The 19,694-nt window shown below is 46.2% G+C and overlaps 1 protein-coding gene across 2 annotated transcripts in view; it reads right to left on the bottom strand.

Annotated features, from left to right (window-relative positions):
* Positions 1 to 8,480: 8,480 nt before the first annotated feature.
* RECK (reversion inducing cysteine rich protein with kazal motifs) overlaps positions 8,481 to 19,694 on the bottom strand; it is an 87,863-nt gene continuing 76,649 nt past the window's right edge. For both annotated transcript variants that reach the window (XM_043567335.1, XM_043567336.1), the window contains 5 exons: positions 14,973 to 15,165; positions 13,578 to 13,788; positions 11,939 to 12,012; positions 10,969 to 11,124; positions 8,481 to 10,081 (listed from right to left, as the gene is read on the bottom strand). In XM_043567335.1, the coding sequence (XP_043423270.1) occupies positions 9,860 to 10,081; positions 10,969 to 11,124; positions 11,939 to 12,012; positions 13,578 to 13,788; positions 14,973 to 15,165 (856 nt within the window). In that variant the 3' untranslated portion in view covers positions 8,481 to 9,859. The remainder of the gene's footprint in view (positions 10,082 to 10,968; positions 11,125 to 11,938; positions 12,013 to 13,577; positions 13,789 to 14,972; positions 15,166 to 19,694) is intronic.

The following is a 19,694-nucleotide window of genomic DNA, read 5'->3' as shown; positions in this document are numbered from 1 at the left end:
AGCTATTTTTAGAAAGGGAAAATACCACTCCTTACCCAAACAGAGATGGACCCAAAATGGGTTTGCAGCCAAGTTCCATCAAACCTTTGAGAGAGAGATGATTCCAAGGTAGAAAACCTCCCCTGTTCATTCTAATGATTAGAATGATCTTGATTCCAAAACCTACAAAGTATAGCAAAAAAAAAACACCACAAAAACATAGTGCAACATCATTTATGACTATAAGTGCCAGATTCAGCAAATTGAATCTAGTAGTGTATTATGTGAATAGTACATTATGACCAAATAAAATTTATTTCAAGGGTATAAGGATGATTTCATATTAAGAAGTATATTCACAAGTTATACTCACAAGTCAAGGAAAAAATGTAAGCAGATGCCAAATATATCTTTGATATAATTCAATATTCATTACTGAGTTAAAAAAAAACAACAACTCTTATTTTTTCTTTAGCAGAATAAAGGGAAGCCCCCTGAAACAAACAGTAAAACATGTCATACCTGGGGGAGCTTCGGTGGCTGAGCCGGCTAAGCTTCCGACTTCGGCTCAGGTCATGATCTTGCAGTTCATGGGTTTGAGCCCCGCATCGGGCTCTGTGCTGACAGCTCAGAGCCTGGAGCCTGCTTTGAATTCTGTCTCCCTCTCTTTCTGCCCCTCCCCCACTCACTGTCTCTGTCTCTCTCAAAAACAAATACACGTTAAAAAAAATGCCATACTGGGGCGCCTGGGTGGCGCAGTCGGTTAAGCGTCTGACTTCAGCCAGGTCACGATCTCGCGGTCCGCGAGTTCGAGCCCCGCGTCAGGCTCTGGGCTGATGGCTCAGAGCCTGGAGCCTGTTTCCGATTCTGTGTCTCCCTCTCTCTCTGCCCCTCCCCTGTTCATGCTCTGTCTCTCTCTGTCCCAAAAATATATAAACGTTGAAAAAAAAAATTAAAAAAAAAATGCCATACTTGAACATGTCATGCTTACCAGGAAAACAATGTGACATTCCCATTAAAATCAAGAACATAGCAAGGTTTCCAGCAATCACCACTGTTATTCAACTTTGTTCTGGGGGTTCTAGCCAATACCAGGGCAAGAAAAAGATGTAAGAGGTATAGATATTGGGAAAGGAAGAGAGAAGAGGGCTTCCCCTTGGAAAAACCTAAGAAAATCCATTAAATTAATCTAAAATTTAAAAAATGATAGCCGGGTCCAAAAAAATGTTTTTAAAGAACCGATGCACACAGCACCAGTAGCCAGTGAGACTTTATCATAGGGGCACATTGAGAACAGCAGCGACAAAAGTACTGCATTTTAAAGCCCCCAGTATAGACGTACTTCACTAGACAGATGACCACAAGCATCTTGCTTTGAGGATGATATCCTTTCCTCCCGAGAACAGCCTGGGCTGTTTTAGCAAGAAAATGAATACTCTCACTCTTATGAGGGGTGATTACTCTCAGTGGCTGCTAAGTGGCTGGTGGGGAAGGTGAGCCGGTTCCAGAGCTCAGAGCTCAGGCCAGGGCTCACCCAACACTTCAGAGCCAGCAAACGATCCCAAGCGCTCCTGCCTGAAGGCAGCGTTTGTGTGACTAAAGAAGGTGCAGGGGGCCTGGAGGCTTTCTAGATCAGGGAGGGTGGGGAGTCCTGGAACTGGGGAGAGATGCCGGAAAATGATGCTGTGAAGGGCTGAGAGAGGAACAAGGAGGGGAGTGGCGTCAGGAAGGAAGGCATGTGCAGGGAGACACCTCCAGAGGGCTGAGCCGAGAGGCCTTCCCCATCTTGGGCGATGTGCTGGGGTGAGTGGCAGATACTGTCACATCTCCTCATCCTCTTACTTGGCGTTGTCCTGGCCTCCTGGGCTGGCACTTTTTTTTTTTTTTCCCTCCACTTCCTTCCCTAAATTGACTTGGCTCTGTTCTCGGTCGGGGAGGCTGAACTTACAGTTATGGCGACAGGCTTCCTTATCTTCAGGTTTCTGACTGGGTTCAGCAATGGTAGGAAATGGACGGACGGGCGCAGGAAATGGCGGTCCATGCAGTGCTCTCCTTGTGTTCTGGTAACCACCCCACTGCTTTGGGCTTCGGGGCCCTAGGGGCCCCATATTCTAGCTCACACCTGCACTCTCCCTCTGGTTTCTTACACTCTGCTCACACCTTTGTGAATAGTCCCCTTATCAAGCCTTCGTCAAATTATCCTAATGGGGGGTGGGGGGCACCTGTTTTCCTGCTGGGCCGGGATCAGCATGAAATCTTACCTGCTGGCTCAGGAAAGCAACTACTCACATCTCCAGCAGAGCTCAGCGCCAGATTGGTAGGGGGAAGACAGGTGAGGTGGTACTCAGGAAGAGGGTAGCATGTCACCTGATTACCTGGTGGGGTTCTGGCCAAGATGGGGCTTCCATCTGGCAGGAACGTGCCAACCAGCAGAGATAGTAGAAACGCCCCAAGTATGAAACCATGGTCTTGAACTTCTCCTCACAGCCTTGTGGGGTAACCACCTCTGCCCCCATGTGGACAGAAGAAGGATCCTGCCGTAATTAGATACAGAGAGATCTTGGTACAGAGAAAACTCTAGAAGGATTCTGCACTTGCTGGTAAAAGCAGGGAGAGGAAGGTGCCTTGTGGGTAACTTTGTTTATATTTCCAGGTATCTTGGGGGAATGCATGTTATTTTTTATAATGAGAAAACAATACTGCGAACTTCACTTTGGAAAAATGAAAGTGTTCGGAGCTGGGGGCAGGGGTGTCATCATGCTTCCCCACGTGAAGGCTTCCTGCCTTACCCTTGCCCCCCACCGGCCTGACTTCCTGAGAACCTAACTAGACCTTAGACTTCGCAAGTGGTGTCTATGTGCACCATTTTGCTGTGGGCCAGTGAGAGAACAAGGTGAAAAGCACTGTATAAACTATCATTCAAAGTGCTGGACAGGGGTGCCCGGGTGGCTCAGTCTGTTGAGTGTCTAACTCTTGATTTCAGCTCAGGTCATGATCTCACGGTCGGGGAGATGGAGCTCTATGCTGACAGTGGGGAGCCTGCTTGGGATTCTCTCTCTCCCTCTCTCTCTGCCCCTCCCCTCAAACTAAATAAATAAACGTTAAAAAAGAAAGTGCTGGAGAGCTGTATCAGTCACTCTTATGATCCCCGTTGCTCCTTGGACTCGTCTATCAGACACCAGCTAGTGTGCTCGCCTTGTCGGTCTGACCTGACACTGAACTTAGCTCACTCTGCCCATCCCCTGGTGTCCACCCTCGTGGTGTTCTCCCACGTGGCTGGCTCCATCTCTGAGCAGCACAAATCCTGCCCTGTTGCCTGTGCCAGGGAAGGCCCAGACCCGGCCTCGGGCCTTGGCTTTGCCCTGACTTGCTGTGTGACCCTGGGCTAGTACTTCTGCTCTCTGGGCCTATTTCCCTGTATGTACAAAGTGGAAATCTACCCCCCAGCTTCAAGATTGCTGGACTGGGGAAAGGAATTTCCCTAGGAATGATGCCTCTGCTGTCCCTTCCCCTCAGCTGGCAGAGCTCACAACTCAGGCCTCTTCCACAGCCGGGAGAGAGGGGGAGGAGAGTATCTTGGAGCAGGGCCTCCGGTCCCTTTGGGAAATGGAGTGCCCCCTGTGGGGTGTGTGGGTTTGACTCCCACCAGTCCAGGGCTGAGGGAAAATCACCAATTCACATGAAGGAAAATAAAATGTCTTCTATGGATTTTGTGTCAAGGCCATCAGCATTGCTGGCAGGCTTCACTTTCCTCCCGTGGTGGAACTGAAAACAGGACGAGGCCGAACCCTGAGAATGGGGGCCCAGGGGAAGCCTGGCACCCGGCCTGGCTCAGTTAATGTTTCCTCAGTAGAGTCTAGGATGTTCACAAGACAGAGGAAGAGGAAGCACAGCCTGATAGCGAGATCAGTGGATGATCTCAAAGGTCTCTTGCGACACTGAAGCTTGATGGGCTCCACAGTCATCCGGGTCCACCAGCACAGCCAGGGGGGCAAGGGCAGAGGCTCTGGATGTCATTCTGGCCTGGCATTCGAGGCCGGCAGGACTGATCTGCCTGACACCGCCCCTTCCTAACTTGTCAGCTCCACTGTTCTGTCCCGGGGACCAACCCAGACTCTCCTGCCTCTGTAGCTTTGCTCAAACTGTACCTCCTACCTAGAATGCATCTCCTGAAGTCACCTGGCAAAGCCCTCCTGTTTCTCTCAGGCCCAGCTCAAATCAAACCCTCTATAAGAAGCCTTCTGTCTTCTTCTTTCTCTCCTCCTTCTAACTCTTCCCAAGTCACTTTGTACAGATTACCTACTCCTGTCTCTCCAGGCAAACCATTACTAATGGCAATGCCACTCAGGAGCTCTTAGTTGACAAACTTTCTTACTAGAAACAAATGTCCCAAGGCTTGTACTGTAGCTGTCCTAATGACTGTGACTGATGCCAATAGTGGCCCCATGCCAAGCTCACCAGCTCACTGAGAAGGGAGCCTAGGCTGGAGGAGGCCTAAGAGGCCTTTGCATTAGATGTGGGATTGGCATTTTAAAATAACCAGGGAAGAGGCCTGAGAAATGAAATGAGGCTGTTTAAATAACTGGAGGTAAGTACTGAAGATATGGAGTCAAGAACGTTGATGATGGGGTTCTACTACCTAGTTGCAAACAGGGGTCCACCTAGCACAGCTGGGGCCATTTACTGGGAAAATAAAACTATTGCCATGTTTACACTCTAACAAGTTGAGACTGCCAAAAAACTGGCTTTACCTGGAGGCAAATGCTGTTGGTGGCCTTTGCCTTCTTACTTGCCTTCCTGCACTTTGACTCCCCTCGGGCAGCGGAATGTTCAGTCCCTGACTGTCTAGCTATAAAAATGCTGTTCCCCTTGGCCAGTTGTCTATGGCAGGAATACGACCTGATCCTGGCCAAGGAGATACAAGGGACAACTGCCGAGGGATTTCTGAGAAATATTTTTCTTAGTCATAAGAGGCACTGGCAGCAAAAGGAAAAGACACTTGTGACTCTTTTTTTAAGTTTATTTATTTATTTTGAGAGAGAGATGCGGGAGGGGCAGAGAGAGAGAGAGAGAGAGAGAATCTCAAGCAGGCTCTGCACTGTCAGCACACAGCCTGATGCAGGGCTCAGACTCATGAACCATGAGATCATGACCTGAGCTGAAAGCAAGAGTCAGACGCTTAACCGACTGAGCCACCCAGGCATCTTGAGAAGGCACTTGTGACTCTTGTCTTTCTTCTTGCTCAGAACGCTGTGCTTGAAGCTTAGCTTGGAGCTGAGACAAGCACCAGGAGACCATGACGGGGCTGCGATCTCTTCACCATGGACCTAAAACAAGGATGTGGTGCCATGAGTGACATATTTATCTGCTGTCCATGCTCTGTAGAAAAACGGTAACTTTGGAGAGATCAACCATTTAGAGTCATCCAGTGACTGGCCTTACGCCCGTCTCGTCTGTCCAGCCCTGATAGAGCTGGTTCGGAAGCGAGGCATCCAGGAAGCAAGCAGGATCTTCCCCTGGTTGGCCTGCTTCTATTTGCTTCTGTTTGATTTAAATTTTCTGCACTCATCACAGGGTCTCCTCTTTGTTCCCATTCTTGCTCTTGGTATAACAACTATTTTATTATTAGTTGCTTTGGATAATTCCCTCTTCTAATAGGTCAGCCTCCAAAGCACTCCCCTGTTACTGGGCTCTGCTGGTTGACGGTACAAAACCGGTGGGCGTGTGCCTGGCCGGAGCGCCAGGCCCTGCCGAGTGCTCACAGGTTGAACAGGCGTCGGGGCTAACGGCCTGCTAGAGAGATGCACACTCCCCAGAGGACACATCCAGCAAGAAGGCTTCTTCTAGGAAGAGTCATTTCCTGAGAGAAATCCATTCCATCAGGTTTAGGGGGCCGAACTCCCCTACCTTCCCTCCTCTGCCACAGCGGTGGGCATGTGACCCAGGCTGGGCCTATGACTCTCTTGGGGTCCATTCCTGCTCAATCACTTTCTGTAGACTGGGCAGGGAGCGATTTCATTTGCTTTTCTAGCATCTCGGTTTCATTACCTATGGCCATAGGAGCTTCTGAATCTTTCTCTGGAAGCCAGTTTTCATGTGGGTATCTCACCTTTTAAATTGTCCTCCTCCTGCAGAACTGCTTCCTCCTGAACTTCCAGGTCCTCCCTGCTGATATTATTGGGGCACAAGAACCTCGTCTCTCTCCCCCCACAGCCCAGCTGTCTCCTACAGAATCTCGATTCAAGGCCTCTACCAGCCCGACACACTTGACCTTGGGCAGAACGCTGGAGAGCCAACAGCAGGGCTGCAGCCCGCACCGGTGTTGGAAAGTCACCGACGATCAGTCCGCGTGGCCGTCTGGGAGTGTCCGGCATAGCAGCTTTCAGGGGAGAAGCGTTATCTCCCCAGAATGACCTCACGTGGGCTCGTTTTGCCCCTGTCTTCGGGGTTCTCATGACTGTGTCCTCAGAGCAGGACCAACCTTTCTCTCCCTTAATACTCCCCTTCCCCCAAACCCAAGCACCTCTCTCATTTCTCTAGTTCCTTCCCTGACCACAAAACATCTACTGATTTTTTAATAAAAATTTTTAGTCAGTCTTGGCTAACCTGATGAGAAATGACCTGTGTGGTGGACTGTATTGTCATTCCAAATGCTTCTGGTTCCTGCCCCAGCTCCTTCCCTGCAGCCCCTCCCCACCCAACACACACACACACACACACACACACCCCAGAAGATTATACCATCCCTACCTTTTGAAGTTAGGAGTGGCCACGTGACTTGCTTGGGCCAGTAAGGTATAAGCAGAAATGACAGTGTCACTTCTAAGCAGAGACCTAAGGGATAGTTGTGGTTCTCTCCACCTCTTCACAAACCGCCCCCCGCTCTCCTTTTTGTTGTTGTTGTTTTATTTTTTGACTTAAACAACAGATATTTATTTTCTCAAAGATCTGAAGGCTGGAAGTCCAAGATCAAGATGTCAGCAAGGCTGGTTTCTTCTGAGGCCTCTCGTTAACTTGCAGATGGCTGCCATCTTGCTTTGTCCTCACATGGTCTCTCCTCTGTGCAGGCATATATCTTGGGCACCATGTTCCTGGTGCCACCAAGCCAGGCTCAGGGCATGCTCTTCACCTGATTTTGTACACACGGCTGACCGAAGACGACCATTTCAACTAAATCTCTGGAGTTAACTATGTCCACTGTCAGCAGGACCTGGCGCATCCACTCCATTTCCAGAATTATGACTTGATCTGGGCTGAAGATCGACTCAGCCAGCCATGCCTCCAGGTAAAACACCAATGGGTCTTCCAGTTCCTGCAGAAGAGACCACCACGGCCGGGTGTAAATCCATGGTGGCAGAAGCGGTGACCTCAGCAGCCGGTCCAGGGACTGGGTGGGTGTCCATCGTCCCCCTGGGCCTCAGCAGCACCTCTGCCGTTGACTATGCTAGGACCAGCAGCCCACGGGCAAGGTCTGAGTAGCTCCCACAGAACTCCAGCCTCTTTCCTCCCCCTTTGTGAGAACGCTGGAAGGGTCCCGGAGCAAAGATGGTGTAGAGCAAAGTGCAGGTGACCCGCAGTGAACACGTGATGGAAGTAAGGGGGTGAGCCTCTGTTGTCAGCCATGGAGGTTTGGGAGCCTTAGCGTCAGTGATTGATAGAAGCTCTCCGGCTCTAATCAAGAATAGGCCCTCTGTCTCCACAGCTCAGAGTTCTCTCTGTCTCACAATGAACCCTAGAGCAGCAACATCGGGCCCGAGGCAGTGGGAGGAGGACGGCCTACTCTGTTCCTGGGTCTTGGAGGGCCTAAAGCTGGGGTCTTTGTTTTTGTTTTTGTTTTTTTTTGTTTGTTTGTTTGTTTTTTTAATTTTTTTTCAACGTTTATTTATTTTTGCGACAGAGAGAGACAGAGCATGAACGGGGGAGGGGCAGAGAGAGAGGGAGACACAGAATCGGAAACAGGCTCCAGGCTCTGAGCCATCAGCCCAGAGCCTGACGCGGGGCTCGAACTCCCGGACCGCGAGATTGTGACCTGGCTGAAGTCGGACGCTCAACCGACTGCGCCACCCAGGCGCCCCTGTTTTTGTTTTTTAACGTTTGTTTATTTTGAAAGGGGGGGGGAAGGGGCAGAGAGAGATAGAAGGAGGGAGAGAGAGGATCCCAAGCAGTCTTCATGCTGTCAGCACAGAGCCCGACTTGGGGCTCGATCTCACCAACTGTGAGATCATGAGTCAAAATCAAGAGTCAAACGCTTAACCGACTGCACCACCCAGGAGCTCCTAAAGCTGGGGTTTTTGTACTTGACTTCCTGCCACAGTATGCCCTCTGGTCCTGCCTGGGTCTGATCTGACCAGCTCTGTTCCAGCTGCCTCGTTTTCCCAGGGCCCTTGGCTTGGAGTAATAAAACTCCTATAACTTCTTCTTTCAGAGCAAAGGGCATAGCTCACCCAAGAGTGATCAGTGGTTTCACTTTAAATGTTCACACTGCTTGGAAGTACACATAATCATATAAAATTATTTTTATTAAAATAGAAAAGCTTTCCAGTATATTGCATTGAAGACATTTATATAGAAAAGCAATTGCAACAAACACGCTACATCAGCACTGAGATATTCTGAAAGCTTTAAGTGCCCACTTTTAAACAATATTTTGGTATAATGAGCATAGCCCTATATATTTCAAAGGGTACATATAACACTGAAAAAAATACTTCATGTAAAATCTAAGTTTAGGTGCATACAAACAAGAAGTATTACACTGAATAGCTTATTTCAAACTGTGAAACACATTCAAAGTATTCAATTTCTCAGACAACATGCAGACATTTTAATACTTAGATTGACATTTTTAAATATTTAAACCACAATTCTTTATAATTCTATATCAAAAAAAGAAAGTCAGACAGAACACTTATCCACACTGTGCATATCACAAAAAGCAATGTGTCTTCATGAACGGAAAGTACTGGGTTAACACACATGATTGTCACTTTACAAATATGGCTATTCACCTTCTTCATAATAAAATAAAAATATCACGTATTATTTACACGAACTACTAATTATTTCACTTTTTGGCAAGTATATAAGTAGCAGCAATCGGTTTAAAGATTGATGTTTAAAAACTCTAAGTTTAACTCGGATGAATACCGAAGAATATACATCTGGTTAATATAAAAATGCATAATGCAATATGCTTTGATGTGGTATAACTTCTCCCTTTCACAAAAGTCACACGCACCTTAGTAACCACTGAGCCTATTGCTTACAACGTGTCGCGTGAATGCCATTTCCATAGCTTGCTCTGCTTAACACAATAGATGGGTTCCTGAAGTAAATTTCTGTAAATTAAATTTGCCTGATGATGTATATGATAATTCCAAAGATGCTTTCTCTTTGTTTCATACTCTAATAGTCTCTTCACTGCGACCCCTAGCTTCTAGACAGAGCAGGTAATTATCTGTAAACAAGCACACATACCCTAGGGGCACCTTAATACTTAAAGGACCTCTGAAATGAAGTTTCCAGACACGAAGCTTATAGTAAAGTGAGTTACCTTTCTAAAAAGTGATCACGTCACTTATCAGTGATATCAAATTTGTTCGAGAGTGGGGAGGACCCATCTAAGGAGCAAACTGTAAGGCAGGAATCCACCAAAAGAAGACATCCTCTTCTCATTAGTATTTGGAAGGACATATTTTAACATTTGTAAGAACAAAACAAAAACCCTAATATTGGCAGATTAAAAAAAAATACTGTGTGGTGAATAGAGGTGACAAGTGCTTTTACTTGGCCACTATTCAACTAGAAACCAGCAGTCCTGCATGTCCCTCACAATGTAGAAAAACTCGAGGGAGGAACATTTTGCACTTTTCACGGGCAGTCAGTTACGTGTCCAGACCATGTGCAAGGCAGGGCCCAGGCTGAGGAGGAGGAGGAAGGGGGGACAGGGGGCTCTGGCCTCGATGCCAGCTGATGGCACACTGTTCGAGACCTGTACCTGGGAAATGATGAGGGCAGAGAGAGGGACGTGGGATGCCAGAGTGGGGCTGTCGGAGTTGATGAGGGATTCGATCTTCTCTGCTTCTTTATTGCAGGCCTCAATCTGGGAGAGGATAATCAGATTTTTAAAAATCTAAAACCACAGAACCTAGGAAAAGGTCAAGTCAGACAAAATCCAAATATATCCCAACATAGAGAATATGCTTTCTCTATCCTTCTTTTCTTGGCCAAAGTCACATTTTAATATAGTCTTACTTTATTACACAAATAGTAACAGCGTCAATGGAAATTAGCAGAAATGATCCATAATGTCACTGCCCTTACTTTTCCCACAATCCTGTTCACCACTTATCCACATTTAGATACCATCTTTACATGGTTAGACACCGTCATAGGGAAGGGACGTTCAATGCTTCCTTACCCATCCCGGAGGAAAGCAATCAGGCTTTACTAAACTTCCTGACTGTGGCAGTTTACAAACTGCTTGTATTCACCCCCTTCACTTGAGCTCCCACTGTTCTGATGCCAACACTTGGCCCCAGTGGGTGAGGCTCACCTCTAGAGTCTAAGGAAGAAAAATGGGGTCCATTAGACTAGTCCTGGTGGGCTCCTCCTCCCCAGTAGGAGCACAGCCCTGAAGAGACAGGTGTCTACTCTGGCTGTGTCACCGCGTGACCCGTGTCAGCCCCTTCCCTCCCTGGGCCTCGGCTGCCTGCTCTGTGTGTAAGCAGACGCCTTCCACATCTGCACACTCTGGGCCACGGCCTCTCGGCCTCTCCGCTCTCCCACTCCTTCACGTTCAGCCGTCGAATGTGTGCTCGGCCTCAGCCACCGGGAAAATGCTCACAGGTACGGTTCTGTCCTTCAGAGGCTGCCTTGCTTTTCTCCTTCCTGCCCTGCCTAACTTTCCAAATGCCTCCATTCCCTACCCCACAAAGTCCTCCAAATGTGAAAGTGACAAGGAGGCTGCACAAAGCATGCTGAACACACCTGCAAAGCTTTCGGATAATGATCAACAGGAATGATCAGGATCACAATTTCTGATTCAATGCTGAAGTATCCAAATACGTCACACTGTGGGACAGACACGTGCATGCGGATTTTCTGAAGTATTTCCAGAACCGTTATTGGCTTTTTGTTTGTTACCTGCAAAGAGAAAAAATTTCTATTACCTGAATAAAAGAGGAATTCCTTATTGCTGCCTAGGTTACCTTGCTACCTTGCCTACTGGAACCCCTAAGTGTGGGGCCTCAACTCAGTAGGGGCCCTGCTGGCTGAATTCTAAATCTCCAGGGTCCATTCCAAAGGGCTTCTGTCTGACTGCTGAGCTTTGTAGCTAAGATAAACACTCTCACCAGAAGCCCCCCCCGCCCCCTTTTAAGCGACTGTTCTGAATTAGGGGCCACAGGAAAATGATTAAAGTCTTCCTGTAAAAACACAAGTGTTTGAATCCAAGTGGGGATTAACTTCCAGGGAGTGGCAGGTGGGAGCCCTGTGTCCACAAAAGTGGATCAGCAGCAATGGTGCAGGAAAGGGAAAAGGGCAAAACCACCACGGGAAAGTGGCACACTCCGGAAGCACCCTCAGGAGGAATGGGGACTGAGCGGGCAGGCGGCCTTCAAACCACCGGGCCTCTGCCAGTCTCTGGCTACTTGGTTCTGCCTCCAGCCTTAACTCTGCATACGGTGCAAGCAGGGGAAGGCTTTTCTAAGCAAGGCTCAGGCCAACTGTGACGTGTAGAGCAAGGTCACCAAACAGCCAGGGTGCAGAGGAAAGGAGCACGGGATCGGGTGCCAGACAGCCTAGTTCTACTGGTGATGAGCTGCACAGCCCTGGGCAAGTTGCTTTTCCGTGAATCACTTTCTTTTTCTATAAATGGGACGACACATTCTCCTCTATGGCATTACTGAGAGGCTTATCAATACGGTTTCAACAGTATCTGGCACAGAAAGCAATTTACCTTAGCAATAGTATCCAGTTTTTCTTTGTCAAATAAAACTCTTAACATTCCAGCACATAATGGGCAACAAGCACCTGTATAACAAAAACCATTTTACGTGTGTTCAGAATTAGAAAATGAGAATTCAAAGTAGTTGGTGAAATTACCCACCCTTCATTTTGTGCTAGGAGAGTTGTAGCTGTCCTTCCTGGTGACTGTACGTTTAGATATGTTCCCTGACCAACCTGGTCTTACTATCTATACGTTTACCCGAATCCTTCCTCCACCCTGCTTTCATCCTTTACCGTTTCTCAGGGTGAGGCAGTTATGGTACAAGACAGCAGAGAGAGCTGGCCCTTCAAGAGATGCGGGGCCTGGACCCTGCTCTGCCTCAAAACTCAGTGTGATCCTGGGAAAGGGCTCTCCTGGGCCTTTGATTTCCTGTCTACAAAACAAGGGAGCAGGTGTTTTAGGGATTCCATGAGTTTTTGATTCAAATTTAATTTTAAAAATTATTTGAAGCAGTTAAAAATTATAACAAGATATCAGAACATGGTTTCCAAGAGGGAAGAGGCTTTGTTTTGCTCACGGCTATGTCCCAGTGCCTAGTCTCTGGCACACAGTGGAAGCTCAAGAAATATTTGATGAATCCAAGGATGGAGGAATGAACTTGTTAGACTCCAGGTTAACCTGTTCCATGCAGACATGGGATAAAGTCTTTCCTGCTACCTCTGTTTAAGTGGAAAGTATGACACTGGAAGGTAAGTAGTTTAAGAAAACTGTTACCACTTGTAATGGTCTGTATGAAACAGACTTTCTCGATTATATGCAACTAAAACAATTAAATTAAGATGCCAAGGCCAATCTAAGACCACAATCTTATATTTCTCCCAATTTCAAATGTTTGTGTTCATTGAAACTACTTCAATTATTCATTCATTCATTCATTCATTATTTATTCTATATTCATTAACTACTAATTCTTTATTAACTTTATGAGTAAATTTATGCATTTGAATACATAATCATAATTTTAGTAATTAAATATTGCCTTTTCTATTTATATATTGGTGTTTGGTAGGATTTTGCCTGAAAAAGTTTGCCATATTGCTTTATTTATTTATAAAAGCTTATTTATTAAAAAAATTTTTAATGCTTATCTATTTTTAAGACAGAAAGAGAGACAGAGTGTGAGCGGGAGAGGGACAGAGAGAGAGGGAGACACAGAATCTGTAGCAGGCTCCAGGCTCTGAGCTGTCAGCACAGAGCCCAACATGGGGCTTGAACTCACAGACCATGAGATCATGACCTGAGCCAAAATTGGAGGCTTAAGTGAATGAGCCACCCAGATGCCCCAAGTTTATTTACTTTTTACTTAAGTAATCTCTGAGATCAAGAGTCACATGTTCCGACTGAGCCAGCCAGGCACTCCTACCATGTTGTTTTCAATCCAATGGGCAAGATGATATCTAAGGTAACCTACAGCTTTTTATTAAGGTGGACTCAGAGTGATGCATCTATTCAGCATCAGGTAGAGCCAAGACTTTTTGAAAAATTTAAATAAACGAGTCAACTCTCTTCTGAGTGACTCACTCTCTAGAGGTGCTAAGTAAGCCTTCCCAATCCCACCCCTGCGCCACCCCAAGCACTGCCAGCCTACCGGGTGGGATGATGGGTTTGCACTCAGTTGCAGAGAGTGAAGGACACTTCACAGCAGCACACTCAGCGACAGAACTGTACTCTGAGAGGACCCCGACGGCCTGGCAGGGCCCATAGTAATCAACAGCCACACGGTCCGAGTAGGCAGCACACACGCTACTATAGGTCTCGCCATTGTGCCCGCAGACGGGCTCTGTGGCTCTGCAGAAGGGCTGGCGACAAACAAAGCGCATTTAGCCTAGAAACCTGTATGGTGCATTTTTTCTAACCAAGAGCACAGAATAGGAAGGGGAAGAGACACAGGTATAAATTCCTGGACCCTCTTAATTAAGCTCCTAAAGTTGGCTAAACTTTGGGTTGGGGGAGGGGTCAATAGGGCTGTCCCAAGATCAACTGAAATGATTACTTTTCTCAGCCTCTCTGGGACTTGGGTGCTCATTCCATGCGACCTGATATAAGATGCCGCCCCCCTCCATTCCAGACTTCTGTGATTCCAGAAGTGCCTGTTTGAAGAAAACAAGATCAATCTTCATGCACATTCAGAAGCCTTATCATTTCCTGCCGGGTATGGGATAAGTAGAGGGAAGAGTGGAGAGATCAGTGGGGCAGAGACCCAGGATCCATCAGGTAGGTTCGGAATAAGTAAGACAAAACCTGTAGCCAGGAAGAGGGAACAAGTAGGAAAAGACTGGGAATTCAGAATAGAAGGCATCAGTGCACTTGGAACACAAGCTCTGAGGGAAAACGGGCCTAGGGGGACAAGGCAAAGGCATTTTCCTGCCAGCGAAGACCAGGAAATGAGAAGCAAGAGAAGCAACGCTGTCGTCAGGTGCTAGCCAGCTGTGGGTGGGGGATGTGGTGCGTGTGGGAAGCTTCAGTGGAGTTGTCCTTGGGGGCGTTTTTTTTTACATGAACCCTACAAGGCTGAAAGATAAACTGATGTAAAAAGACATTAAGTTCTTCAAGAAATTTTCACTCACTCTTCAGTACTGCGAGTGGGACTCTGGCAGAAAGAGTGGGAAAGGACTCTATTCTTGGAGGTCTTAACTCACAAACTTCCCGGCCGTCCTCTAATGAGGGCCCGCGGAACTGTGGGAAGTGACAGTGGTGCTACCGCTCGCCAGGGGTGTGTAACATCACATTCTTTTCCTAATGGTGGTGGCAGGAAGCCGCTCTATCCTTGCCTGGGCACTAGATGCACAAAGGTCGGTACACTAGCAAGGGAGACGCCAGAGTTAGCAGAAACAACCCAACTTGGGATGGTTCATCTTAATTCTCTCGATTTGACAGGATTCACAGAAGACCCCCAAGTGATCTTACTGCTGCTTCATCTGTAAAAGATCATAAACCGGTTTTAAGCTCAGTGTACTTGGGTTTGCCAGCCAAACAACTGTACCTGGCACGGGCCTTTGTATAAGAGGCTTTGCCCCCTCTGGTACAAGGCGCAGAGACTGCTGTGCTCCATGTGGTGTGTGTCACAAACAGGATCGCGAACCTGGTCACAGGTAAGCTGTCTCGGCAAACACTCGTGTTGGCTACATCCAAATTTATCAAACGTTGTCAGGCAGACCTGTGGTTTGGGTATGCATCTGAAAAACACAAGTGCGGCACCGTGGGCCAAGGCTGGTAGGGGAGATGGTGAGGCCAGTACGGCATTGACAAGGCACAAGAAGGTGGGGAAAAAGCAAGAGAGGAATCAGAAACAGCCCCTGCCCCCAAGAGCATATGTAGAGCGGGAGGGTCAAGCAGGCATATGAAGTAAGCTAGTAAATGACACACAAAATGCTCGTGGGAATGAGTCATTCTGATTCAGGAGCCAAGAGAAAGCACGGGGAGGAGGAGGTGTCCTGGCCGCCACGTGGAGGATAAGGAGGGTCACACAGGTGTGCCAGGCCAAGGGGGCCATACAAGCAAAGGTGTGGTGCTAGAGACTATAGTGCTGGGGGACAGGGGAGGTGACTCTGAGGGCAAGAGTCAAGGTCGCAGGGGTTGAAGTGTTACGATAGGAGGCCATCAGGTGGGTTGGCATCTGATGCTAGAGGCCTTTTAGTCAATAATAAATGAAGCATTTTCTGGGGTTTAATCTTCAGCTCGCTAATACACAGGAGTCTGTCTTAAGAGCAGGCTTCACAGTGTGTATTGAAAAAGTCAGGCTTCTGTGCTTACAGGCTGAGGACCTGCCGCTCGCTGGTTGCAGATCACAGACAGATTGCTACCCCACGAAGCTGGGTTTTCCTGGTAACATCAGGACCCTGCTTCATTCTCAATTCCTGAACTTCTTCAGAGGGGCTGGGGATGGTGGCTCTTCTTTAGACTTTTCTGCTATTTCGTTTCTACACAGGTCATTTATAACTTTCTATAAGAAGGCCTATTAAAATGTTCACCTTTCACTGGGTATTTGAAAAACAGGATATACAAATGTTAGTCTGCAAAATAAAAGGAGAAGAGTATAGCAGCTAGCATCATTTTATTTCCAAGGAAATTGCCTCTGCTCTTTTCGACGAGAAGCCTACTACTCTGAAATGACCACCACCATCATCACTACTACCGCCTGTGGTCACCTTTTCCGATGGGATTTAAAGTTGGAACGCACAGCGTGATATGGCTCTTTGGAAATTTAAGACATTTGAAAAGAAATAATGGAAAAGCATATTTAGAACTTCATTATCTATTAACAAGGAAGGGATGAGAACCAAGACTATCAGGAGACATTTGGTAGTTTTGGAAGGAAGGATTTTGAGTACTGAAAAATAGGATCAGCGGAAAAGCTGAAAATCCAGGGGCTAAATTACACATGACCAGGGCAGGTACTTTGTCTTGCTTAGTGTTGTGCCCTAGTGTTTAGAAAGATGCCTGGTACATCAGTAGACATTTGATGAATGAATACAACTTTGTATTCTTTAACAATTATTTTTTTTATGAAATTTATTGAAAAATTGGTTTCCATACAACACCCAGTGCTCATCCCAAAAGGTGCCCTCCTCAATACCCATCACCCACCCTCTCCTCCCTCCCACCCCCCATCAACCCTCAGTTTCTTCTCAGTTTTTAACAGTCTCTTATGCTTTGGCTCTCTCCCATTCTAACCTCTTTTTTTTTTTTTTTCCTTCCCCTCCCCCATGGGTTCCTGTTAAGTTTCTCAGGATCCACATAAGAGTGAAACCATATGGTATCTGTCTTTCTCTGTATGGCTTATTTCACTTAGCATCACACTCTCCAGTTCCATCCACGTTGCTACAAAAGGCCATATTTCATTTTTTCTCATTGCCACGTAATATTCCATTGTGTATATAAACCACAATTTCTTTATCCATTCATCAGTTGATGGACATTTAGGCTCTTTCCATAATTTGGCTATTGTTGAGAGTGCTGCTATGAACATTGGGGTACAAGTGGCCCTATGCATCAGTGCTCCTGTATCCCTTGGATAAATTCCTAGCAGTGCTATTGCTGGGTCATAGGGCAGGTCTATTTTTAATTTTCTGAGGAACCTCCACACTGCTTTCCAGAGCGGCTGCACCAATTTGCATTCCCACCAACATTGCAGGAGGGTTCCCGTTTCTCCACATCCTCTCCAGCATCTATAGTCTCCTGATTTGTTCATTTTGGCCACTCTGACTGGCGTGAGGTGATATCTGAGTGTGGTTTTGATTTGTATTTCCCTGATAAGGAGCGACGCTGAACATCTTTTCAGGTGCCTGTTGGCCATCCGGATGTCTTCTTTAGAGAAGTGTCTATTCATGTTTTCTGCCCATTTCTTCACTGGGTTATTTGTTTTTTGGGTGTGGAGTTTGGTGAGCTCTTTATAGATTTTGGATACTAGCCCTTTGTCTGATATGTCATTTGCAAATATCTTTTCCCATTCCGTTGGTTGCCTTTTAGTTTTGTTGGTTGTTTCCTTTGCTGTGCAGAAGCTTTTTATCTTCATAAGGTCCCAGTAATTCACTTTTGCTTTTAATTCCCTTGCCTTTGGGGATGTGTCGAGTAAGAGATTGCTACGGCTGAGGTCAGAGAGGTCTTTTCCTGCTTTCTCCTCTAAGGTTTTGATGGTTTCCTGTCTCACATTTAGGTCCTTTATCCATTTTGAGTTTATTTTTGTGAATGGTGTGAGAAAGTGGTCTAGTTTCAACCTTCTGCATGTTGCTGTCCAGTTCTCCCAGCACCATTTGTTAAAGAGGCTGTCTTTTTTCCATTGGATGTTCTTTCCTGCTTTGTCAAAGATTAGTTGGCCATACGTTTGTGGGTCTAGTTCTGGGGTTTCTATTCTATTCCATTGGTCTATGTGTCTGTTTTTGTGCCATAACAATTATTATTATTTTTTTAAACTTTTATTTATTTTTGAGACAGAGAGAGACAGAGCATGAACTGGGGAGGAGCAGAGAGAGAGGGAGATACAGAATCGGAAACAGGCTCCAGGCTCTGAGCTGTCAGCACAGAGCCTGACGCGGGGCTCGAACTCACAGACCGCGAGATTGTGACCTGAGCCGAAGTCGGATGCTTAACCGACTGAGCCACCCAGGCGCCCCATAACAATTATTTTTTGAATAGATAATTCGAGCCCATGGTGAAACTAAAAAGATACAAAATTGTACGCAGTGAAAAAATTAGTCTGCCTCCTACTCTTATATCCCAGCCACCTGAACCCTTCCCCAGAGACAAATGATATTATCAATTTCTTGCTTATTAATTGCAGAGATCCTTTAGGTAAGTAGAAGCATTTATATATGCTGATTCAAGAGTATTTGCATTTAAAATTTTGATAGGCTTGGTCAAATTGCCCTCCACAGAGGATGTACCAACCCTCCCTTCAACCCCCTTCTTGTATGGGAGTGCCTGTTTCCTTATACTATGTTATCAAACTTTTTATCTTTGTCAATCTGATAGATGGAAAATGGTGCATAATTGTACCTTTAATTTACATTTCCCTTAATATGAGAAAGGTTAAGCATCATGGTAGATTGATTGGATGCTCATCAAATTCATTTAATTTTCTTCTTGGGCACACATCTAGATCATATTTCCCAGTCTCCCTGGCAGTAACTGTGGCCAAGTGATTGAGTTCTAGACAGTGGAACGTGTCTGGAAGTAGACATGAATGCTCCTTCTAAACCTGGTCTAGAAAAGCTTCTCAAGAGCAACCTTCACCATCTTCCTTCTCTTAATTGCTGGCCAGATAGAGAAGATATGGAGGAGGACTATGAGTCTGCAGGAGCTGGGCATCACTAGATGGAAGGAACTTAAATTTCTGAATCACTATGTGGACAGCCACCTGCTGAACATCCAAATGGATTGTATTTGAATTTCTACTATGTTAAAGTACTGATATTTTTGGGTTTGTATACACTAGCTAGAATTACTCCAATAAAAGCCTCTTTTCAGTGTTTAACAAGTATTTGTATTTTTCTGTTTATATCCTTGGTCCATTTTTCTATTAGGTTTTTGATTTTTGCCCATTTTTATATTAGGTTGTTGTTCTTTTACATGATGATTTGTAGGAACTCTTTTTTTTAATATGAAATTTATTGTCAAATTTATTGTCAAAATACAACACCCAGTGCTCATCCCAAAAGGTGCCCTCCTCAATACCCATCACCCACCCTCTCCTCCCTCCCACCCCCCATCAACCCTCAGTTTCTTCTCAGTTTTTAACAGTCTCTTATGCTTTGGCTCTCTCCCACTCTAACCTCTTTTTTTTTTTTTTTCCTTCCCCTCCCCCATGGGTTTCTGTTAAGTTTCTCAGGATCCACATAAGAGTGAAACCATATGGTATCTGTCTTTCTCTGTATGGCTTATTTCACTTAGCATCACACTCTCCAGTTCCATCCACGTTGCTACAAAAGGCCATATTTCATTTTTTCTCATTGCCACGTAATATTCCATTGTGTATATAAACCACAATTTCTTTATCCATTCATCAGTTGATGGACATTTAGGCTCTTTCCACAATTTGGCTATTGTTGAGAGTCCTGCTATAAACATTGGGGTACAAGTGGCCCTATGCATCAGTACTCCTGTATCCCTTGGGTAAATTCCTAGCAGTGCTATTGCTGGGTCATAGGGCAGGTCTATTTTTAATTTTCTGAGGAACCTCCACACTGCTTTCCAGAGTGGCTGCACC

This window comes from Prionailurus bengalensis, chromosome D4, assembly GCF_016509475.1.
Source record: "Prionailurus bengalensis isolate Pbe53 chromosome D4, Fcat_Pben_1.1_paternal_pri, whole genome shotgun sequence".
NCBI lineage: Eukaryota > Metazoa > Chordata > Mammalia > Carnivora > Felidae > Prionailurus > Prionailurus bengalensis.
Note: the sequence above shows the minus strand (reverse complement) of the source record. Positions and strands in the feature narration are given on the sequence as shown.